General features: G+C 28.9%; 1 protein-coding gene across 1 annotated transcript; it reads right to left on the bottom strand.

Annotated features, from left to right (window-relative positions):
* Nucleotides 1-985: 985 nt before the first annotated feature.
* LOC122271853 (uncharacterized) lies at nt 986-23593 on the bottom strand. The gene is made up of 8 exons (XM_071185468.2): nt 23500-23593; nt 20713-20865; nt 18652-18849; nt 13765-13853; nt 10303-10384; nt 6510-6725; nt 4062-4155; nt 986-2281 (listed from the first exon to the last, which is right to left on the bottom strand). The coding sequence occupies exons 1-8, from the start codon at nt 23591-23593 to the stop codon at nt 2260-2262; spliced, it is 948 nt and encodes a 315-aa protein (XP_071041569.2). The 3' UTR covers nt 986-2259.
* Between the last annotated feature and the right edge of the window lie 205 nt (nt 23594-23798).

The following is a 23798-nucleotide window of genomic DNA, read 5'->3' as shown; positions in this document are numbered from 1 at the left end:
TGTATTATTTAAGGAATTTATTTTATAAATAAAGAAAAATAAAAGACAGTAAGTTCCTAATAGGTCATGTTAAATATATTTACCACCAAAAAAATGGTATTTTTATAAACTAAATGAGTTTTTTTTCTTAATATCAATTACTGTTCTTGAAACAATTTCAATTCCAAAAATACTTTAATTTACCTTTACTAGAAATAAAGGGCCCGTTAAAGGGTTAATTTTTCTTGAAACGGTCTAACCTTGGAAAAAAGTTATCCTGATTGCACGTTTAGGGATTCCGCCTGTCCCCCTTTATACAGAAGTTTAAATGAATTGGTTGTGAATTAAATAGTCAAACTTGTACAATAAGGGTGATTACGCCTACTCATTAAGAGGGTCATCATGAGATAACAGCACAAAAATTGCATTTTATATCATACTTTGAATTTGTGATATGTAGTGGTGGAAAAAATACTTAAAATGAGAAATACTAAACTTAAAAAAAACTTAACCCTTTCGCGCCGACTGTCACAAATACGTGACAGCATGAAACTGTATCAATCAGGATAAAAAGATAAAACTGGTAATCAAAGTAATTCTTTAGCAGTTTATTTGTGGGCGGAGTTATAATTGTTTGATTCATTTAATTCACCATTACTTTGTTCAAAATAAAACTATTTAGTTATACTTTGAACTAACATTGATTATATATATGATTAAACTAACAATAATTAAAGAAAAAGCAAAGTAAGTCTGTCAAATTAGCAACGACTACATTTAAGTTACCGCTTTTTATTTAATTGCAACTTGATTCTGATTTTATACAAATGCTTTTCTGAATCACCCGTCCCCAAGGGGTTAAAGGTCGTTACCAATAGTAAAAGTTCTTTCACAAATCGGAGCAAGTTGGCATCTATGCACAGTGTCTGTTATAGAAAAAAGCAAACGAAGAAAAGAAATTTACAAAAGCCTGATTAAAGAATAAAATTTATTTTTCACACTTTTTTGTCAAACATAACATATTATTATATTAAATATAAAAATATAGGACTAAGATTAATTTTTCAATTTTTTTTCTTCGTCGATTACCGTGAGGTGTAACAGGGTTGCTACAGCTTTTCAGAAAATAGAACACAAGTTAAAAATATATACGAAATAAAACAATCAAGCAAAAAACAGAAAATACTGAACAAAAAATAAAACGAATTCTATGAAGTGAGTAGCGAATTCAAATGAACGGAATTTTTCAAGTCACACGTAGCGGAATCTTTCAAAAATGATTTAAAATAATATCGTAATAAGACTACCAGATTTCAAAATATGAAAACAGATGCTCAACTGGAGTTAGAAGCGTAATGAGAGGGAATCTTTTATATCGCGTTCTTACAACAGTACTAAAGAGCGGTTGATTTGTTAGTTACATTGGACTGGCCCGAAGATGTATGTGAGCAAGGTAATTATATTATACTGGATAATTTAAAGTTTATAATTAATAAGGTTGATATTTAATTATACAATTTTAATGATTTTAGAAAATTTGCATATATTAAAAAAATGAAAAGAAGAAATGAAACATGATATGCCCGTTTTGCGCCGATTTTTACCTACGGATTTGCCCGAATTTCATTTGCACATGATAAAAATATAAATTCACAAAGAAGTTTTTAGTAAGTTAATTAATATTATCATACAATTAACTCTCATTTCATTCAACTTATATAATACTTAATGACATTAGTTGGGTGTTCATTGTTTTTTGTCAAATTTTGAAATAGTTTGTATATTTGGTTTTAGTATAAATAGAATTACTACATATTCTTTTATTCAATTCCTTTGATTAAAAATGGTATTTAAATATATGTTTTTAGAAACATTCAAACTCCAAGTAATCAGTTTATTTATATTAAAATTAAAATCAACTCCTCTATAAACCGATTAAAATTAACTCCTTTTTCCAGATATAATCGTGTGAACTGATGACGAGATTATATCTTTTTATTATTTAGTTTACCGGCTTTTTAATATTTTTTTTAATATTTTTTTAAAAATATTTTTGCAAATATTTTATTTTAATAATTTTCTTCTTCATTAATCTTTATTAGATAATTTTCTATCTTTCTTCTCTATATTTTTAACTTTATATATATATAGTATATTTTTGATCATTGCAAATTAATAAATTCAAAATTGTAGCGATATTTCATATGGCTGAAGAAGTTTATAGAGCTCTCATAATCTCGTTAATCAAACAATGCAATGCAACATTCTTTCACTTCTTTGTTATGGGAACAATTTATTCAACCTGAAACAAGACAAAAAATATATTACAGATAGAAGTCATAAATAATAATGACTCATATGGGTTATTAAAAGAATAACTGGTAACTTTAAATATTAAACATTGAAAGAAAATTATCCCGCTTAAATTAAAGAAGTTTCAATGCTAGTAAATAAGATACGAATTTCCTTAACGTTGAAGTAAAATAATAATTAAAATGAACAATATGTACTTAATTTAACAACGCATAAAAACTTAACATTACTGTAAGATCTTCTATAGTTATTCATATTGCTTATAAACCATAATACACTGCTCGAAACAGTTAAAAGATATTGAAGTTGTGGATTGATCTTGCTCCCGGAGAATTGTTTGAATAATTGACACATTATCGACAGACCTAGTAAGTTATATGAGATAAAAATGACATTAGTTTTGTAGAAGAAAATGCGTTTTATTGAGCATTTGGGTACAAAAGGAAAAATCATAATTTGTGCATATGAGAAAAACAAATAAAAAAAGTTGTTCCCTTAAAAAGAAATCGTTTTATAGTTTCCCGAACGGCCAGCAACGTTGAACGCCTTTGAAGCATCGAGTCAATGAGGTTTTTTATTATTCTGAGGCTGGTTACTGAAGTTATAATTCAGGGACTGATGTATTCTGCCCCCCTCCTTCAGAAGAACTCTTTCCGGTTCTTGGAGAGTTTGTGGGGGTGGTGGAAGCTCGTCTGCTTAGAATGTCCCAAGCACGCTCGATTGGGTTCATCTCCAAAGAACATGTCAGCCAATCTATTCTTGTTATTTCTTCTTCCAAAAGGAAATCATTCGCCAAAGTAACGCGATATGGCCTGCAATTGTCGTCCATTAACCAATTGCTACAGCGTAAGGGCCTGCAATAAGACTCAGGGTCTCATCCCTATAACCAACGACCGGTCAGAGCTTTATTTCAAATGATATGGATATTGGTGCTCCAATCATTGAAGATGTCAGCATTGACCATCACTAAATGTTACACTTTCTTTCTCGAAAGCAGGATTGTTTCTAGTGCCACGTTCCCTAAAGATGCTTAACGCTACTTTTAAAATGTTTTAAAATGTTATGTCAGCCCGCTACTACTTAAAATGTTTAAGAAAAATCTATAATTTAAGTAACACAAGCTGCCATTTAAGTTGAACATTGAACATTTTAATTTAACATCCATTCTTTTAAAGTTATTTTTTTAGACTACAATTGGTTCCATCTTGATTTTGTAATTAAGAGTGAGTAAAAGGTTAATATTAGTCAAACATTATAATTAGTTGAAATTTTCTTGATAATACTTCTTTTAAAAATGAAAGCTTAAGCACTCGTTGAAACGTGATCTGTCAAATACTTGCTGAACTTATAAACTTCATTTAACTTTTTACACGTCATTAAAGCAGCAAAACTCGCACCTTTTAATTTGAAAAAAATTCCATTAATTGCAAAATCGAGCTTACTACAATAATTTATAATAATTATTTATGTCTAACATTTATTGATTCATATTTAGAATTACAGTAGTTGTGCCAAAAGTAAAGCTAGCAAATTAATCAAAATAATTATATTAACATTTTTTCCTTCCAGATTTTGATTTCGCTGTAAACTAATGAATCATACGACGTCTTAATTAATAATAAAACCTTCCATTTCTGAATTTAAACTTTTTTCAAATATATTCTTTAATTATTTTTCATATTTTTAATTTCAAAATTCTTTTTTTTTTCGGAACAATAAAATAAATTGAAATATTCATCTAGAACTCAAGTGATTAACTTGACATGTACCTTTTAAACGTTAGTGCTGCCAATGCGGCTCCACCAAGAACCATCAAAAAAGTAACTCCCAAAAAGCTAACTACAACAAACGTTAGTGTTAGATCTGTAAAAATAAAGAAAAAAATATTATTTTTTGAAACTGAACATTTTTCATTCTGATTGGTGAAATGAATTGAGGGGGGGGGGGCATTGAAAAATAGTTAACGCATTGTTCACCGGGAACGTCATACACGATCAATATTTTGATAACCGAGAAATAATTGAAAATATAATTTTGTTTAGTTTTTAATTCTAACAAAATGAAAATCCGAGCAGTCATTAAAACTGTATTCGTTTTTTTCTCACTGTACACGCCGTATGATAATTAAGAAGCATGGCTTTCTGGGATTTTGTAATTCTTCCGGCTCATTAAAGATAATCTTCAGTATTTCTAATCAGTCTGGTATTTTAGGACTTATTAATAAAATTAGGCAAATTAGAAAATTCACTAAGAATTATTGAATCAGACAAAAAATACTTAAACTTATGGCAATAAGCCATGCAGGCGCTTTACAAAAATCTGTTACAACTCTGAGTATATTAAAAATTGTCTTAACACGTTGAATGCCACGCTAATTTTACACGGTAAATAACTATTACCTAAATTTAAAAATATAGATAGATTTTGCAGGTTTAGCATACCATAGCTGATCATCATCATCATCATCATCAATATTTATCTACGCACCTGGGGCCGTTAGCGGCCTTTTTCCCATTTGTCTTGAATTGTGATTTTTAGGGTGGCTCTTTCTGGTAATTGGAATGCAATTGGAGTAAAAGGAATTTAAGTATTTTGAATTTTAGATAAAATTACGTCACTTCAAAAGTAAGCTGCCATCGGCCTGAGGTTTATGTCTTCTCTTAAGTTTTCAAAAGTAAAAATTTCGTCGAATCCTGCGGTGTCACAATTTATGATCTTTTCAAAAAATCTGAAATTTAGCTTTGCAATATGATGATCTAAAAAATCTATGTTGAGGTTGCGATGTATGTTTTTATTTCGGATAAACCATCTTGCTTTTGTTATTTTCCTGAGGATTTTGTTCTGGCATATTTTGAGTTCTTTAAGGAGTGATGTAGAGATGTTGCACCAAGCTGGAGATGCATAAGTCAGGATGGGACGGATCATTGAGATGTAAAGTAAACGTTTAAGTCTAAGTTCCATTTTATGGTTCTGAAGAAAGATTTGTAATCTGTGGCAGGCTGCTTGTGCTTTGTTGATAACTGTTTCGACGCGATCTTTCCAATTAAATTTACTGTTAATGACCAGACCAAGATATTTTGCGCTTTTGACTATGGGAATAATTTCATTAAAGAGAACAATTTGATTTTTGGGGAGGATGGTTTTTCTTTTATGCTGAATGATTAGTAGTTTTGATTTTTGTCCGTTTACTTTGAATATCCAGTCTAGACACCATGTTTCGATTTCCTTCAGTTTTCCTTGGAGTTTTTGTAGGGCAATGTTGGGGTTTTTTGACTTCACTACGATTCCAGTGTCATCTGCGAAAAGTGCTGTGATGCTGTTAAAGTCTTGTTTATCGACAGGAAAGTCGGGGGTAAATAATATAAATAATATGGGCCCAAGAATGCTTCCTTGGGGCACTCCTGCTGTTACTTTTCTGTTTGTTGACTTCATATGTTTAAAGCTCACTTGAAAAGTTCTATTATGTAGGTAGGCTTGTATGATTTTTATGATACCAGATGGGAATTTCAGTTTTATCAGCTTGAAGATGATGCCCTGGTGCCAAACCCGATCGAATGCTTTTGCTATATCTAGCATCAGAAATGCTGAACGCATACCATAGCTGAAAATAAATAGTGAATTTTATATGCCTACGAATTGTTTAAAAATAGTGGTGAATGAAAATCTACTAAATTGAATTTATTAAACAAAGAATCACAATAATTAAGTAAATTTTGAATAAATTTTCTACAATTCCATAAGAGAGTGTAAATTTTATAGTTCTATATCATGTTATACGCTGCCAGCCAGCTGTTTATCGCGGCTTATTTGAAAGGTCAGTGTCAACAAGCTGTGGCGGACGAAGCCTAAATGTAATATCAGTGTCAGCCATCGGTGGTTGACTCTGCCTAAATGTGATTTCAGTGTCAGCCACCGGTGGTTGACGCGGCCTAAATGTAATTTCAGTGTCAGCCACCGGTGGTTGACGCGGAGCTCAACGTGTTAACTAAACCAGGAAAATTGATCATTGAATGGTGTTTTTATTAATGAGCATAAACAATAAACCGTTAGAACTCTGAATGTATTCTAAATTGTCTGAACTAAAGACGGCTTTTATCTACATTTAAAATACCCAACAGAGCATTTATATATTATTGGTTTTTTAATTTTTTAAATAATGTGGTTGATAGTTGTCAAATTAGAAAAAAAATTACTTTTAGAGAGGTGAAATTGCTTACTTTTGTTTGTTGGTTCAATAATCAAATTCATTGTTGTTGTTAAAGTGGGCTGAGTCTCACTGCCTCTCTCGGTGGTGATCGATGTTCTAATAGTTTCCTTATCAATTGTACTAATACTTGAAGTGATTTCAGTCGAAGTTTCATCATTTATTACTTGCGTTAAAGTATTTGTAGCAGTTAATGAAGGTGTGATAGTAGATGGACTTTCACTGTAATCTAAAAGATGTTATTACGATTTATCAAGTTCGTTATACATAGGTAACCTAACATTTTATTATTTAATTAGTCTGTATAATTTCAATCAGTAATATTTCTTAATCAATAAAACAACCATTAGTTGGACATTAATAAATATTTATCGCTAGCTTAGAATCAGAACGTTTTGTTATAGCATTTTAGAACTTCAAAATACCGTAGACCGATATTTTTTCATAAATTTATTGCAGATGGAGTACGATTCAATGAAAAGAGTTAATAGTGTAATTATTTAAATTGTTGCATGCACAGTAGATATTAGATTTAGAGCATATTTTATATGCATAGTATATTCCTTAATATAAATACTTTTGAATTCACAGATACAAACTAAGAAATTATATGCAAATTAAGGAAATAAGTAAACTCTTTTTGATTTGATTTAAACAACTGCAAGCTAATATTGTTTACCTTTTTTAGCTAATAGTTTTCTTGATAGATTATGAAAATTGAATTTATCATCAATACGTACTCAATTTTGAGATCAAAAGTATGGAAAAGAAAAAAAAGGACTTTCTGAAGTCGAAAACGTGCGTGTCTTATTGACATTACTTAAACAGATAAAACGTAAGTATATTTTCTTGTGGCAGCTACACAACAGAAAGACGCTATTAAAGCAGAAAATTGCTTATTTTTACCATCATTAGTTATCTTCAAATAGCTTTTCGCAGATTCAGATTTTTTTCTTCGTTTAAGCAAAGAAAAGTGATAAATGAATATTTTTACCAATGCATGATGTGTTTATTATTTTGTATCCAGGTGGGCAGTCACATAAATATTTAGATACGTTTTGTTTATCATTGATGCAAGTGAAGAAGTCTCTAGAGTTTTGACAATCATCAAACCCACCATAGTCTTCACAACCTTTTTTTAGCTAAAGCAAAGAAGATCCGGTTTAAATGCAAATAAAGAATTTTATTTTCATTCTCAAATTGCCTTCTATGAATTCAGAAAAAGGAATATGTTTTTTTCTTTCATGAAGTGACAGGTGAATATTTTTACCAATGCATTCTTTTTTGTTCATTTTGTAACCAGGTAGGCAGTCACATGAGTATTTAGATACGTTTTGTTTATCATTGATGCAAGTGAAGAAGTCTCCAGAGTTTTGACAATCATCAAACCCACCATAGTCTTCAGAACCTTTTTTTTAGCTAAAGCAAAGAAGATCCGGTTTAAATGCAAATAAAGAATTTTATTTTCATTCTCAAATTGCCTTCTATGAATTCAGAAAAAGGAATATGTTTTTTTCTTTCATGAAGTGACAGGTGAATATTTTTACCAATGCATTCTTTTTTGTTCATTTTGTAACCAGGTAGGCAGTCACATGAGTATTTAGATACGTTTTGTTTATCATTGATGCAAGTGAAGAAGTCTCCAGAGTTTTGACAATCATCAAACCCACCATAGTCTTCAGAACCTTTTTTTAGCTAAAGCAAAGAAGATCCGGTTTAAATGCAAATAAAGAATTTTATTTTCATTCTCAAATTGCCTTCTATGAATTCAGAAAAAGGAATATGTTTTTTTCTTTCATGAAGTGACAGGTGAATATTTTTACCAATGCATTCTTTTTTGTTCATTTTGTAACCAGGTAGGCAGTCACATGAGTATTTAGATACGTTTTGTTTATCATTGATGCAAGTGAAGAAGTCTCCAGAGTTTTGACAATCATCAAACCCACCATAGTCGTCACAACCAGTTTTAGCTAAAGCAAAGGAGATCCAGCTTAAATGCAAATAAGGAATTTCTCAAATTCCTTTCTATGAATTTAAAAAGAGGAATATATTTTCTTCTTTCACGAAACGAAAAGTAATAAATGAATATTTTTACCAATGCATTCTTTTTGGTTTATTTTGTATCCAAATAGGAAGTCACATGAGTATTTAGATACGTTTTGTTTATCATTGATGCAAGTGAAGAAGTCTCCATACCTTTGACAATCATCAAACCCACCATAGTCTTCACAACCAGTTTTAGCTAAAGCAAAGGAGATCCAGCTTAAATGCAAATAAGGAATTTCTCAAATTCCTTTCTATGAATTTAAAAAGAGGAATATATTTTCTTCTTTCACGAAACGAAAAGTAATAAATGAATATTTTTACCAATGCATTCTTTTTTGATCATTTTGTATCCAAATAGGAAGTCACATGAGTATTTAGATACGTTTTGTTTATCATTGATGCAAGTGAAGAAGTCTCCATACCTTTGACAATCATCAAACCCACCATAGTCTTCACAACCAGTTTTAGCTAAAGCAAAGGAGATCCAGCTTAAATGCAAATAAGGAATTTCTCAAATTCCTTTCTATGAATTTAAAAAGAGGAATATATTTTCTTCTTTCACGAAACGAAAAGTAATAAATGAATATTTTTACCAATGCATTCTTTTTTGATCATTTTGTATCCAAATAGGAAGTCACATGAGTATTTAGATACGTTTTGTTTATCATTGATGCAAGTGAAGAAGTCTCCATACCTTTGACAATCATCAAACCCACCATAGTCTTCACAACCAGTTTTAGCTAAGGCAAAGGAGATCCCGTTTAAATGCAAATAAGGAATTTTGTTTCCCCTTTTAAATTTTTCATTTGTATTTTCCTTTATTACATACAATATATATTTTCTTTTATGCAAAGAAAGTGATAAATGAATATTTTTATCTATGCATTTCCAGTTTGTCAATTTATAATCAGGAAGCCAGTCACATGAGTATTGAGGACACATCTTTTACAGCATCAATGCAAGTAAAGAATTGTTCCTTCTTTCGACAGTCTTCATGGCCTCCATAGCCATCGCAACCAGTCATACCTTAAATATACATTAACCAGCTTGATGACGAATAAACTAAAAAACAAATATATTTTCCGTTCTGATTGCACTTCATGAATTTCAAAAAACAAAAAAATATCTTTTTTGTAAGAAATACTGTTATAATTTAATAAATTTTTTATAATTTTTCTTTTTGTATCCAGGCAGATAGTCTTGTCTCTCAATTGAATGTCTCTCAATTGAATCGAGATACGTTCCTGATTGTAATATCAAACTATATGCAAATGATTGTTTAAAATTATTACACCGGTATTACCTGCAAATGATTCAAAACTTCATAAAAAGCTGCACTTTTTACGAATATCCTCTTGTTAGGACATTTAATACATATTGACAAAATTTATCCGAAATTTGAAAGATTTAGCTACCAAAACGTCAGGTCAGCTGACCACAAAGTGATATTGCAAACATTAAACAAGTTCACAATGCATCGGATAAGGTCAACCTAGTGGCCCAGGTGCCCAGTTTCCGATTAATAATTGGATTTGGAACAACAGAAGAGGAATTCTGAAAGATTTCGTTCTTAATTTTTTACCCATTTATGAAATATTTTGCAAAAGTTCAATATGTGTATATAGATAGAATACTTATGAAGCTCTATAAAAATTGAGTTAGTTAAGATTATGTTTGTTTTGACCATTGCTACTACAGGGAATATATAAAGCTTGTTTGCCAAGATGGCAACTATGAATCTTAATAGGAAATTCCATTACCTGGGCAACTTCCTTCCAAAATGGTCACATCGTCTACAGCCACAATGGATCTTTCATAGTTCGAAAAAGCTAAAAATTTCACCTGTGTGTGTATGTATATATATATATATATATTACAACAAAATAAATAAATACAAGAAAACACGAAGAAAATTAAGAAAAACAATAAGTTTCATTTATTGCGCATAAGCTGCAAGTAAACAGAACTCATTAGATAAGTTCAAAATGAAGATAAAAAAAGGAAAATTATAGACACATGAAAAAAAGGGGGGAAGAAAAATAATAATGGAAAAAAATAACAAACAATTGAAAAAAAAGGATGATTTTTTTCTTTTTAAAAAATCCGGAATATAAAAGGTATAAACTTTTCATCAGTCCACACGATTATATCCACAAAAAAGAGCATCTCTTTTTCTTTTGCATCTCTTCGTTATGAAAAGAGCAGTTCATAACGAAGAATAAAACAAAGAAAAATAATAGACATATGAAAAAGGGGGGGAAATAATAAGTAAAAAATAACAAACAACAGTTTATTAAAAATAATAATAAATAAAAAAAAAAAAAAAAAAATTTAAAAAAATTAAAAAATAAAAAAAATCATGAAATGTTAATTAAAAAACCGGAAAATAAAGGATATAATCTTTTCTTCAGCCCACACGATTATATCCGCAAAACAGAGTGCTTTCTGATATTGTATCACTAAAGCCAAAGCTAAATAAATTAATACAATAGTGTGAGGAGCACTCAAAAAATTTTTTTGAAAAATAACAACAAATGAAATAGATCACAAAAAGTACAAATAAGTAAAAATAACATGTAAAAACAGATAATAAAAAAAATAAAAATAAAAAACATTAAAAAGGGGAGACTATAAAGCGAGCAGCAAAATCAGTTCAACTTACATGGACGGATATTTTTCATATATCATATTCATATTCATATATTCATTTCATATTTCATATTTTTCATAATAAATACAAGAAAACACGAAGAAAATTAAGAAAAACAATAAGTTTCATTTATTGCGCATAAGCTGCAAGTAAACAGAACTCATTAGATAAGTTCAAAATGAAGATAAAAAAAGGAAAATTATAGACACATGAAAAAAAAGGGGGGAAGAAAAGAAAAAAAAAAAAAAAAAAGAATATATATATATAGTATATATATATATATATATATATATATATATATATATATATATATATATATATATATATATATATATATATATATATATATATTGTATATATATATATGTATAAAGATTTTTCACTGCAAACTGTTGACACTACACTTTTTTAAAGATGCTTGAAGTTTTTAGAAATACCATTTTTACCACGTCGACAAAAATAAACGCTGTAAGTTAGTAAATTCTTGCTTGGTATTTAATACCAGCAATTTTAAAAGTATTCTCTAGTATTGCAATGTTAGATTAAAATATTTTTTTTATTTTAAGTGGTTTTGGAAAAGTAAAGAAGCTTTTCACTTCCTGTGAGTATTTTTCCGATTCAAATTTTGCGTAGATTAAAAGTACTCCATTTCTAAACACTTCTAGTATTTTCTTTTGAACTGTGCAAACAGATTTCCAAGTAAAATCTTCCAAAGCATCTGCTGCTAAAAGAAAATTTGTTTATATAAAGTATAAATGTGTTAGTTTATTGCTATTAGTAACTGATTGTTCATTGGTAAAGTTTCAGTAAGAAGGCTTGTGAAGTGATATAAGCTTAGACATTACTATTGAAGACCAGCCTATTTTCACTGTTTCAAATGAAGTATTTTTCAAGTGGTCTTGAAAGACAAATTAAAACGCAATTGTTAATAAAATAAGTCATTGCAATTTCGTTGCATTGCAGTCGTTTTTAATACGTACCTTACTTTTAATATAAGATTAATATGAATTTGCATTTAGTGGTAGAAAAAATCATGTTGAGTTAAATTAATAAATCCATGAATTAAAAAGATCAAATTCGAAATCGAATTTGTTAAATCCTCCAAAACATTTGCTGCTAAAAGAATAGTTATTTACTTAGAGTTAGGATAGTAGTATTTTCCTACTTTCTTCCAAATCCTGCATATCGTGGTTTTCCTAATTTAAGGGAAAAAAATTTCGAAAGTAAATATAACATTGCTGAAAAAACTATTTCATCTTCGAATATTCTTATTAAAACACACATAAAGAGGGAAAAGTTGCTGCATATGCTATAGTAGCAGATATATTGAGCATTTCAATGTAATCGCATTTTGTCCGTTTTCGGCAAAAATAAAAATAAGTTAAATAAACTGATTAAAATTTAATTCGATTTAAAATTTTTTACAACTGAAAATTACGTTGGAAGTCATAAAACGTAATAATTTACACTAAATGTATTATTACCTTCTTGCTACAATAAATTCCTTAAATTGAATTATTTAAGAGATGTTTAATAAATGTTTTTTTACAAAATAATGGCATGTTATAAATTATAAAACGCAGTAACCAAAGCAAAATAACTAATGTGTTCTTCTTACTAATGAATTCCTTACACTGCATTATTTAGATGTGTGTGTCTGTGTTTTTTTCATTTTTTTTTTTTTTTTACAAAATAAAAATTTGTTATAAATCGTTGTATGTGTTATAAATCGTATTTGTTTTAAATATATTTGTTAGCAATCTGTGGAAAATAACATGTTCTTCCTGCTAAGGACCTATTATAGCTGTACTATTTTGCAAATGTTTTGCTGTGAGTATTTACCGAATTTTTTATATCTGTATTATCTTAATACTTATCTTAATACTTAATACACATACTTAGATGCAGGAAAATGTCTTTAGTTAGACAGTTTTCAAACTATAGATTTTTTTAAAAATTAATTTAAATAGTTCCGTAAAAAATTTTGAAAAAAGGACTTCGAAATCTTAGGCTTAAGTTCGAAATTTTCTAAGTCATACAAATTAAATTGAATTTTTAAGTGAACACTAAAACTTCGCGAACTGCCAATGAAACCAGAAAATTTTCTTTTCCTAAAATACAGGGGTGACAAAAGCATCCAATAATGTTAAAAGTGGGGACTAATTAATGGCGAAATTTTATTAAAATAGTTTTAATTTGCAACTTCTTCTAGCCTATCTTTTTCAGGAAGCCATTGCTACAAATTAGATAAAATGATTTTATTTTCAATGTGGCTAATCTGAAAAGTAAGTCATAGTGGTAATTATAATTGAATAATTAAATAAATTATAAATATTTGAAAATGAATTTAATTTCTACCACTCTTAAATTTTTAGTAGCCAGGGGCCACACTGTAAAATCTTATTAAACAAGCCGTACTGCCAATTTTCCTTAAGCCTGAGTTATCTTGGAACACTTAATTGAAGCATATACAAACCTAAGATAACAATATATAATTTTTTACTAGTTGTTACATTAAACTTCACAACTAATTTAATTTTTTATAATTATTTTTAGTTTTAAAACACTTTACCTGATATTTACCTTCCATTTCAACTTCGACATTCACTTTCGTCCACTTTTTATTATCCCCTGTATAGTTTGCAATTTTAGAACTTCTTTCTAAGAAAAAAACAAACACGAAAATTTATATTGGCAATTCTCACCTAGCATCATACAATCTTCAGAATTATATTGCGGAAATAGATTCGTAAAAATATTGCACTTGATCAAGCAGGTGTTTTTAAATCATCCCTTAATAATTCTTTTTGTGACCTGGTCGCATACAATCCGTGGTTTTTAACCACTTTTGATTTTTGAAACCTGCAGCTATCTTTTTATCCAATTAATAATCTATTATTTATATAATATTTTGGTTTACTTGAGAAATTATTTAACCCTTCAACACATCTGGTACACCAATGTCTCTTTAACATTTGTGAAGTTCTATTTACAGACAAAAGAATATTTTGGTATTTTTTTTAATTATAAAATATAGTATAATAGCTACTAAAAAAATCGGTTAGATTATCGAAATTATATTTGTACTAATATATAAAATCCAACAAAAGTAGTATTTTTTTTCATTCATAATCAAAAATTTATGTTTTAAATTATATTAATAGCTATATTATAATATTTTATAATATATTATTATATAGTTATTAATAATTATATAATTATAACATATTATTTATATTATAATAATAATATGTTAATAATTATAATAAAATTTATATTTATTCAATATTTTATTAAAATTGATATTTTAAATTAAAATTAAGGAATTTTTTAAAATAAAGATTAGGATTTTTTAAATTAAATTAAATTTTAAATTAAAAATAATTTTAATAGTGAATAACTGTCTCTCTTGGATCTAAATAACTGCTAATAAGTTTAAATTTGAAAAATTACTGTTTGAAAGTGTTCGCATTTAGATGAGTTTCTCGTTAAATCATAAAAAGACACCGGTAATTAATGCTGAACAATTTATAAAAACCTAATTGTAATGTTTTTCACTTATTTTTACCTAAATTAATACAAAAACAATGAAAAAGTATGAAAAATGTGTCGAATAAAAATTCTGCGTCATGCGGTTAAGTAAAATGCCAATGAAAAAAGAAATAGAATTTAAATAAATCTATATACTTTCCGATAACAATATATTGCAATAGTAAAATACGAAAACGAAAAGGAATTACGAAAAACAATGCATTTGCAAGCAATTGCATTAGTAAATATCATCAAATTAAACAATTGAAAAAACACTAATAAATATATTTTTCAAATCTTTGGTCATTTTTCGGATACAGGTATAAAACATAAAAATTTTTATAAAAGATAGCAATCACCAATTTTGAATATTCAAAGTTCTATTCGTTTTATTACGATCACTGGTTACCCATTGGTCAAAGGCGTTTTCTTTCTGGATTGACTCCGTTAAACAGCACATTTCAAATCATGGGTTGCAAAAACTGTCTCTATTGATGTTTGTGGTCGGATTGATTTCCATATCCTGCCTATGCAGGTGTCTCCAGACGTCACAAAATATTTTTCCTTCTTCAGTATTCATATTTACATCGAAATCACAGTCAAGCCAGTAATTATACGTTAATAATAAAAACAATATAAAAATACTTTAAATTATTATTATGTAAATACATTAAATACTTACTCCAATGATAATTTATATGGGCTCATAAAAATTTGTAAAAAAATGGAAATTTTACATCGATTTTATTAATTTTCTTCGAGGGGGGAAAATGTCGCCAAATAGAAGATTTTTTCTTTTAAAAGTTAGAAAAGTTAGTTTGTTATTTGTCCGTTCTGAAGCTCAGATAACTCTTTACAGCAATATGACATAAACAGTATATAATTATATCTGCGCTTTATATGTAAGGCATTTAAACTGCGGCTTTTTAATTTTTCTTGGCGAAAGGGCTTCGAAAAAAAAAACATGCAAACATAAAAACAAATTGTAAGACTGTTTTTGATAAAACAATGAAAAAATGTCGACTAATTTAATTCATAATCCGTTTTTTTTCTGTTTGTATATTAATAGTTGTTAATGGGCTTAATTTATAAGTCGAGGTTTCGCTAAATGAAGCTCAATTCTTTAGGATTTCGAAACGAAATTTAAAAAAATTGACAGCCACTGGCATACAAATTCGAATTCTGTTTTTTTTAATAGTAGTATTTTTTTTGTATCCGTCGTTGAACAGTCGAAATAATTTTCGGGATTACGACTACTAATGTTCAACTCCGTAGCCTTGTAATTTTGAACCAATTCAGAAGACTAGGAAACTTCTGGATCCGTACCCCCGAGGTATTGATCTGTTATGGGAACATGGAGAACTTTGCGACTAGGCGGATTTAACGTGCATCGGTCACCATTTGACTACACGGGGAGTCTTCGGAATGCTGGATCGGACCCACGAACTCTTGGACATGGGCCCAGCGCCCTACCAACCAGGCTATCCCGGTCTTAATAGTATTTTGAAAAATGTGTTAGGTAAAGTGACCAAATTAAATCTTGAAAAGCAGGGTAATGATATTTCTACAAGACACATGGCGGCTACTTTTGCGTTTAGAAACAAGACTTTTTCTAATTCATTCTTACTTGGAAAGAAAAAAAATTTGTATCAAAACTGTTTTATTTAATTTTTCTGTTTGCTAACAGATAGTTTTCATCCGTCTACAGCTTTGTTTCGATTATAATATGTTTATTTGCTCGTAGAACTTCTTACAGATAAATATAGATTATTACTATTAATCACTCGTAGTTGTAAGGATCATAAGACTCCTTCCGAAGTAAATAAATGAAATAGTTTTACTACCAGTCTTTTCTCTTTTATGGGTTCTTTTCTGTCTTGTATCTGCCGGCCTGTAATTAAAGCAATCGGTAGCAAAATTTCCGCAAGTCACATTAAATGCCTAATATATGATAGAATAAACCTGCTAATATGAAACCTGATAGTATTAAATTGTTAGTATTAAACTTATAATAAGTACTGGGACTAACAGCTCAATTCAAATTCGAAAAATGCCAGTTCTTGCAGAAATAAACACATAACACATTTAGAACATTTTGTAGATATTTTTATTTCAATGTTAAAATTGTAAACTATATTTTCATAATCCTTTATGAAAATAAAATCGCTTTATTCACTTTTCACTACTGCCCCTTATTGTAAACTATATTAATTTGATCCCTAAAATTCAACGCATTGGATGAGAAAGGAATCAATAGTTCATACGAATCTTCATTCTTTAAAATACAGTAATTTTGAAACATTTTTTCACTTAGATTAAATATAAAGACATTTTTTAGTCGTTATTACTACCTCTCTTTCTCTGTGTCATTTTATTTTTATAGATTTGTTCACATTTTATAATAACAATCCTTCTAAAGCAAAAATAAGCAGACATAATCCAAATTATTAATAATAATATATAATCTTTCCAAGGCAATAAAGATCAAACACAATCAGGTTATTAATAATATATTATCCTTCTGATGCAATAAACACAATCAGGTTATTAATAATAACGCAATCACAACAGAAGCAATCAGGTTATTAATCATATATAATCCTTCTAAAACAATAAAGAACAGACGCAATCAGGTAATTGATAATGTATAATCCTTTCTAAAACAAAAAGAAGCAGACGCAATCAGGTTTTTAAGCATAACTTGGCTTAGTCAAGACATTATTTTTCAAGATTATTTCACGATTTTGATATTTAGGTCTCTACCGATCCCTTTGAAACATGAGTTAAAAAATTTTCCTTACTATAACTACCATAAAAATTTGTTGCTTCATTAAGTGTGGTATTAAAGTACTTTTCACTATAATTACTGTATTCATTAACTTTGCTAATTATGCCAATTTTTAAAAAAAAATCAATTCAAAATTATATTTTAAAAGTACTTTACAAATCTGTTTTATATACTAAATAACCGCCTTTAATAATGCTGCAGGAGAGATATTTTAGTTTAAAATGTTTATCCACCATAGAGAGAAAAATAATCGGCGTTAAGCAAACGGGGTGGTAGGAATAAATGAGTTAAAATGCAAGGTAATAGATTTAATTTTGAGTTGATAGAAGAAGATATGAAATAAATAAAAAAATTTAAGAAAAAACAATGGAGAAAAAAAGCATGAATGGGGAATTTATTGAACAATTTCATAATTAAAATAATCACCACGCACTTTAAAAAGCAAAAGTTGTCAAATGTTTTTAACTGCTATGGTATCAAAATCCTACTACCAAAAAATAATAATTTCATTTCTCGGATATCTTAGTAACGTCCTTCTCTCTTCCTTAGTAGTTTTCTTTATCCTCTTTGAACCCAAAATGGCATCCTCAAGCACTGCCTGGAAATTATTTTAAAATGGTAGCTATTATTTTAATATACATACTTCGAAGTATTCATACCTGAAAAAAAAATTCATTTCACTTATCGTAGAGTGAAAACTTCAAAACTGATTTTAGAAAACTTATTTTATGAATTTTCTATAATTATTTTAAGAAATTTTAAGCAGTCTTGAGAAATGTTCGTTACCACTCTTTCACTTTTTCCAGCTTCCGGGTATCCTGTAATTTAAAATGCTTTCTAATGGATGCATTGGCTCTGAAGTGGTTAAGTTACGTTTCTATGACATTCGATTATAAAAGTGCAAAGTTATAGAAAATATGAAACATTAAAAAACATTTCTTAACTTTCGTTTCCTCAGGGCTCAGAGATTTTTCTCAAGTCTTAAAGTTTTTAAATAAATTCTCTAACTGACAACACTAGCAAATATCAAATTAATCTAAGCATAAATGTCCTTTTTTACCTTTCTACAATTTATTGCGTTTTGGCAGCAGTCTGGGATTTTGCTTGATAAATGAAATTTTAAATAATATTAAAAGTTACCTTCTGTAACATAGACTTGTACATATGTTTTCCGTTGTTCCTTCGGTAATCTGAAAGAATGAGCATGATAAGTCCAATAGAAATAAAACTGGAGACAATTTAATGATTTTGCTGGTTTAGGGTATGCCCCACTTTCTAGTACTACTTTTTGAGATATTTCCATTTCATTGGGTGGGTCAAGGATGAACCAGAAACCCCCTGAAAGAAACAAAAAGAAACTATATTTACATAACGGGAAAAATATACTTGAGAATATACTAACGGGAAAAATATACCATTCCCGTTTGCTCGGAACACAACAACAGGCAACAGGATTGGCGGCCAAAACATAATGATATTTCAATAAAACATTGAAAAATTTCAACAAAACATCGGCCTAAACTTGCAATGAACCCAATATAAGTAAAATTAATAAACCCGACAAAATGCATTTTGAATCGAAACAAAAATTTGTGGAGTAGGCGCAGAAAGAAAAGGAAAAAAACTACTCACTTCTTCATTAAGCTTGAATATTCTCTGATTTAGGTGCTAAGAATTCTCTAAGAACAGTTAAATACTGTCTAAATTTATCATGAATAGAATCTGTGTACCATCATCGCCACATAAATTCGACAAAATACGAATCGAAAATGGAGTCTGTAATACCGGACTAGCGGTGACATTTTTTTCTAAAGTCTCTTTTTATGATTGCCCACATACCTTATTGACCAGAATCAAAAGTAACCTTACCAGCGGGTATCCAACGTAGAACTAACGAACCTCTGAAATTACATATACCGTTGAACATTTAAAAATAACACTAAAATGTAAACCAATCAGAATCACAATTGGGTTTCAACATCTCCCAGCTTGGCGAGAATCAAGGGGCACCCTCAACTATAGTCTACCCTTACAATAACTTGTTCGGGAAGTTGTGAGCACTAAATTGATCGAAAAGTACGAACTGGTACGGCAGATATTAAAACTTCAACCGATTCGTACCAGATTATGAGAATTCTCGCTTTTAAGCTGGAATGTATTCTAGTTTTCTATCACCGTAGAGAAAACTTTGAACGTGATACTAGAAACTATTTCAGTTTCCCTTTGTTTTTGAAAGATGGAACCCCTTCATTATTACTAATATAAACACATTCAAGACTACATTAATTTACAATGGTCAAAAATTATAGAAAAATTGTAGCTATGGCGACAAGTTTCTGCTAACGTTGATTATATTTCATCAACCGCTTCTTTAAGTTGTAGTGATTAACAGCTGAAATTTTTTTTGGTTATGTTATTGCTGAAGTTGCGTGAGTGCAATGTGTTAAAATAGATTCCTCTAGTGTCTGTGAAAAACGTATTGTAAAAGACAGAAGGCCACAGCACAGATAATTAAGACAAAATGCGCAGTGGTGATTAAATAAGTAAGATGTCATTGCGTTCGGGATACTCAACTGCGCTGCCGGAGTGAAAAACGAAAATTTTTAAAACGTTCGGACGACTAAAGGATACAATTTCTCGTTTATGGTAACCCGTGCGGAGGCCTTCTCTCTTCTAGAAGGTGTTACTATGAATCGTGTCCAGTGAGACAGCCTGCAATCAAAAGAGCCACAATGGGACTCTGGTCAAAAGTCAGCAAAAGAAACGCGTAAATATGATCTACATTGCGGTAATGCAGTGCGCATGACACAGTATTGTACTAGGATTATCATTCAAGATGAATCCTGAGCACTCGCCATAGTCTATCAATGTAGCTCTAGTGCAACGTAACAACCAAACGAAATGGAAGGCAAAAATGATGTCTTTACTTGCGAAATTGGGGCCAAAACTTTCTAATGAACAATTCTCACCTGGAAGTCTATTGTTGCGCTGCAAGATTTTTCAGCTTGTTTTTTAAGTTGGTTATGACCAGCTTTTACTAATGCATTTTAAAACTTATAATTTCTCCTCGTGCAATTTTAGACAAGTAAAATAGGAAATATTTATCAACCCACCACTAAGATTTCTTTTATTTCTCATGGATGTTTATAAATTTTTAAATAATCTGATTAGAGATAGTTTTATTAAGTTACGTTTACTTACCTTTTTCTGTTTTTTTCGTATGATCTTTCAATATTTCGACTTTATCCTCGTAAAATGATCGGTAATTCTTCCATTCCCACTGCATAGACTCGTATTTCGTAGACGAGTAGCCGCAGTTGTGATCATCAAAATTGCAGACGCATAGAATATTAACTGAAAAGAAAAGGACTGGTAACTTCTTAACAATTTATAAGAATTATATATATATTTACTAAATTTGCAGCTATGAGATCTTGCACATCTGGACAAATAAACTTCTAAAAATTTTATTACTGAGCAATTGAGAAACGTATCACTATAATTATACTACAGATGCAATTAAGAATTGCTTTTTTTTATTATTAAGATATTATGACAGACAGAATCATATTGTATCAACGAGATAAATAATTCTAACTAAACACATGAGCTACCGCTTTTTTATTTTTCTAAAGGAGATACTTTCTTAAATCAGGATGCTAGTCATTAAGAAGATAATTATACAATTTTTTTATTTATTTTCAAAAACGTATTTGAAAATTGTTACTTGAAAATTTTCAAGTATTTAAATTTCGTCATTTTATAAGAAAGTTTTGAATATATTTTTAAATTTACTTGTTTGTATGATAATAATTATATATAAGTATTTTTTTTTCATTTAAAAATTCAAAATATAATTAACTTCAAATTTACTACCCAATGCAAAATACCTAATTATATTTATAATAAATCTCATGAAATTTATTTTACTCATAAGCTGTACTAAAAAACACTGCCAACAAATTGCTGGTTGACTATAATACTTTCGAAAACGGCATCATTTTAATTTAATAATTATATGCAATTATTAAAGTATTTTATTTAAACTGCAATTCATATTAAATTTATTTTTAGGCAAAAACCTAAAGAATTTTGAATGTGTCTTATTTTCATCGAAATTCATTATGAGAATTGTTCCTTGATATTGGACATAGGTATATTTTAGTAACTTATAGGCAAGAGAAGTATATCCTAATAATAATATTCAAAGACTTTAAATTGGAAAATAAAATATTTTGTTAAATAATTTTTAGCTGCCTTGTTTAATCATTTTATTTATTTATTTATTTTTGTAAAGAGCGTTGAAATGTGTTTGTCTTGCAAAATGGGCAAAAATTAACTAACAATTGGGAAACTATGCTCTAAATTGATCGCTTTAAGCTCGGTTAATGCTCGGTATTCTCTATACTGTTTTTAAAGTAAAAGGCTATTGTCCGTTAAACACTTGTCCAGAATTTCTGATAATTTTAAATCCATTTCTCCTCGGGCATCTTTTGCATACTGCAGACATATTTCTAACTAATTTACTTAGATATATTTGTGGATTATTTATATTATTTGTGTTCTATATATATATATATATATATATATATATATATATATATATATATATATTATATATATATAGCACCACAGAAAGGAGAAAAAAAAATAAAAAAAGAGAGATTAGCGACGGAAATTACGAAAAAAAATAATTATTAAAAAAATGCAAAATAAAACTCAAATGTTCCTCTACCATCCGGCATTTTGCAACACATTTTCGTAACTATTTTCGTAACATATTTTCGTAACTAATTTAACAGATTTCAAAATATAAAAATAAGAAAATATATAAAGGAGATTGTGATGAACTTTAAGGGGAGTTCTTACTGAAGCACAGAATTCTCACGGCATTTCTCACGGCATTTGATTTCTCAGTTACCTAATTACAAAATTTTAAATTTTGCAATTTTCAGAGAAATAATTTTCATTTGTTTAAAAAAAAATATTGAAAAAAATTCTTTATTAAATATTGGAAATTTTTTAACGACAGATCTGCCAGAATTGGACTTACACATGATAAAATTATAAATTTAATTAAAAAGAAAATTTGAAATAAATCCATTAATAATTATAATATTAACTCTTTTTTCTCAGTAGATATTTTTCTCTTTTACTTTAGGAGGAATTACAAATTACGATACAAGTTTTGTTATTCCTCTTTCTTTTTCTTAAAATAAGTAAACTTTCGTTTGACTTGAGGTATTTTTTTTCAATATGAGTGTCTAGTTTTCTGTATTGGCAGAGAGCATTTAATTTTTTTCTGTTAGTATTTCATCAGTTAGCAAGCATTATCTGCATCTCATAAAGGTATTCATTTCACACCTGACGGCTAACTTATAATCTAGTGACTTTAAACGACTCGCTCTCTTTTTTGGTGATTTTTGCTGATTCGCATTATAAGGCAAGCTCTTATTTCCTTTAAAATATTCTGCTTGAACTAAAAAATAAAAAAAAATAAGTAATCATTTTTTTTCTTTAAGATTCAAAGTATAGAAATTTCGATTCATTCAAAGTATAGAAATTTCGAATGCATTTTGCAAATAGAAAATAGTATTTTAATTTAGACATAATAATTTAGAAATCGTGAATAAAACATTGAACTCTATCTGCAGTATCTAGTCTTTAGAAAAATATTGACAATCATCTTCAATTTAACTTCTTGATTTTCCAGTTCAGTCACCTTTACCGACCCGCTTTCCATTTTGGCCTATTCATAAATAAAAAAAAAACAATACTAAATTCTGGATTTTTGTTTTTTTGATCAGGTTACAAATTTTAAAATAAAATAAAAATTTGCATTACAATTGCGATCAACTTCAACCAAGAGGAAAGCCTAAAAAAAAAAGAGAACAAGTCCTTAAAAGTGGCAAGATTGTAAATTAGAGCATTGGTTGTGCTTCTGATTATTTTACCCCACCCTCAAAAATTTATAAAAGCTCTACATACTTCTGTTGCTTGATAAATTTGTCGTCGTTTCATCTTTAAGGAAGTCATCTAGCAAAGTTTCGTTGTCAGACGCATTTAAAAATTTACGCAACATTCTATTTTCATCGGATTTATGAATTTTAAATAACACAATGAGCAACAAAGCAAGCCATGCGTAACTGGATTTAAACATTTTCATCAGCACTTGTCTATCGTAACTTACAAGCATAAATGATAGAAATGATTACTAAGATGCAAAATTTCAGTCCTTTTTTTTCTCTCATAGCAATCTAATCGCTTCCATAAATATTCCGTTAATT

The sequence above is a fragment of the Parasteatoda tepidariorum genome, chromosome 5 (genome assembly GCF_982258835.1).
Source record: "Parasteatoda tepidariorum strain Cologne lab strain chromosome 5, Ptep-v5.0, whole genome shotgun sequence".
Classification (NCBI taxonomy): domain Eukaryota; kingdom Metazoa; phylum Arthropoda; class Arachnida; order Araneae; family Theridiidae; genus Parasteatoda; species Parasteatoda tepidariorum.
The sequence above is the reverse complement of the archived record's forward strand: the minus strand, read 5'-3'. Positions and strand labels throughout refer to the sequence as shown.

Excerpts from the sequence above, each read along its gene's own strand:
- LOC122271853 (XM_071185468.2), bottom strand. The coding sequence starts at position 23,593 with ATGTTGCGTAAATTTTTAAATGCGTCTGACAACGAAACTTTGCTAGAT. Across the intron at positions 18,850-20,712 it reads TACGAAAAAAACAGAAAAAG|GGGGTTTCTGGTTCATCCTT; the intron begins GTAAGTAAACGT and ends TGTTTCTTTCAG. Across the intron at positions 13,854-18,651 it reads ACAAGTCTATGTTACAGAAG|AAAGAAGTTCTAAAATTGCA; the intron begins GTAACTTTTAAT and ends TTTTTTTCTTAG.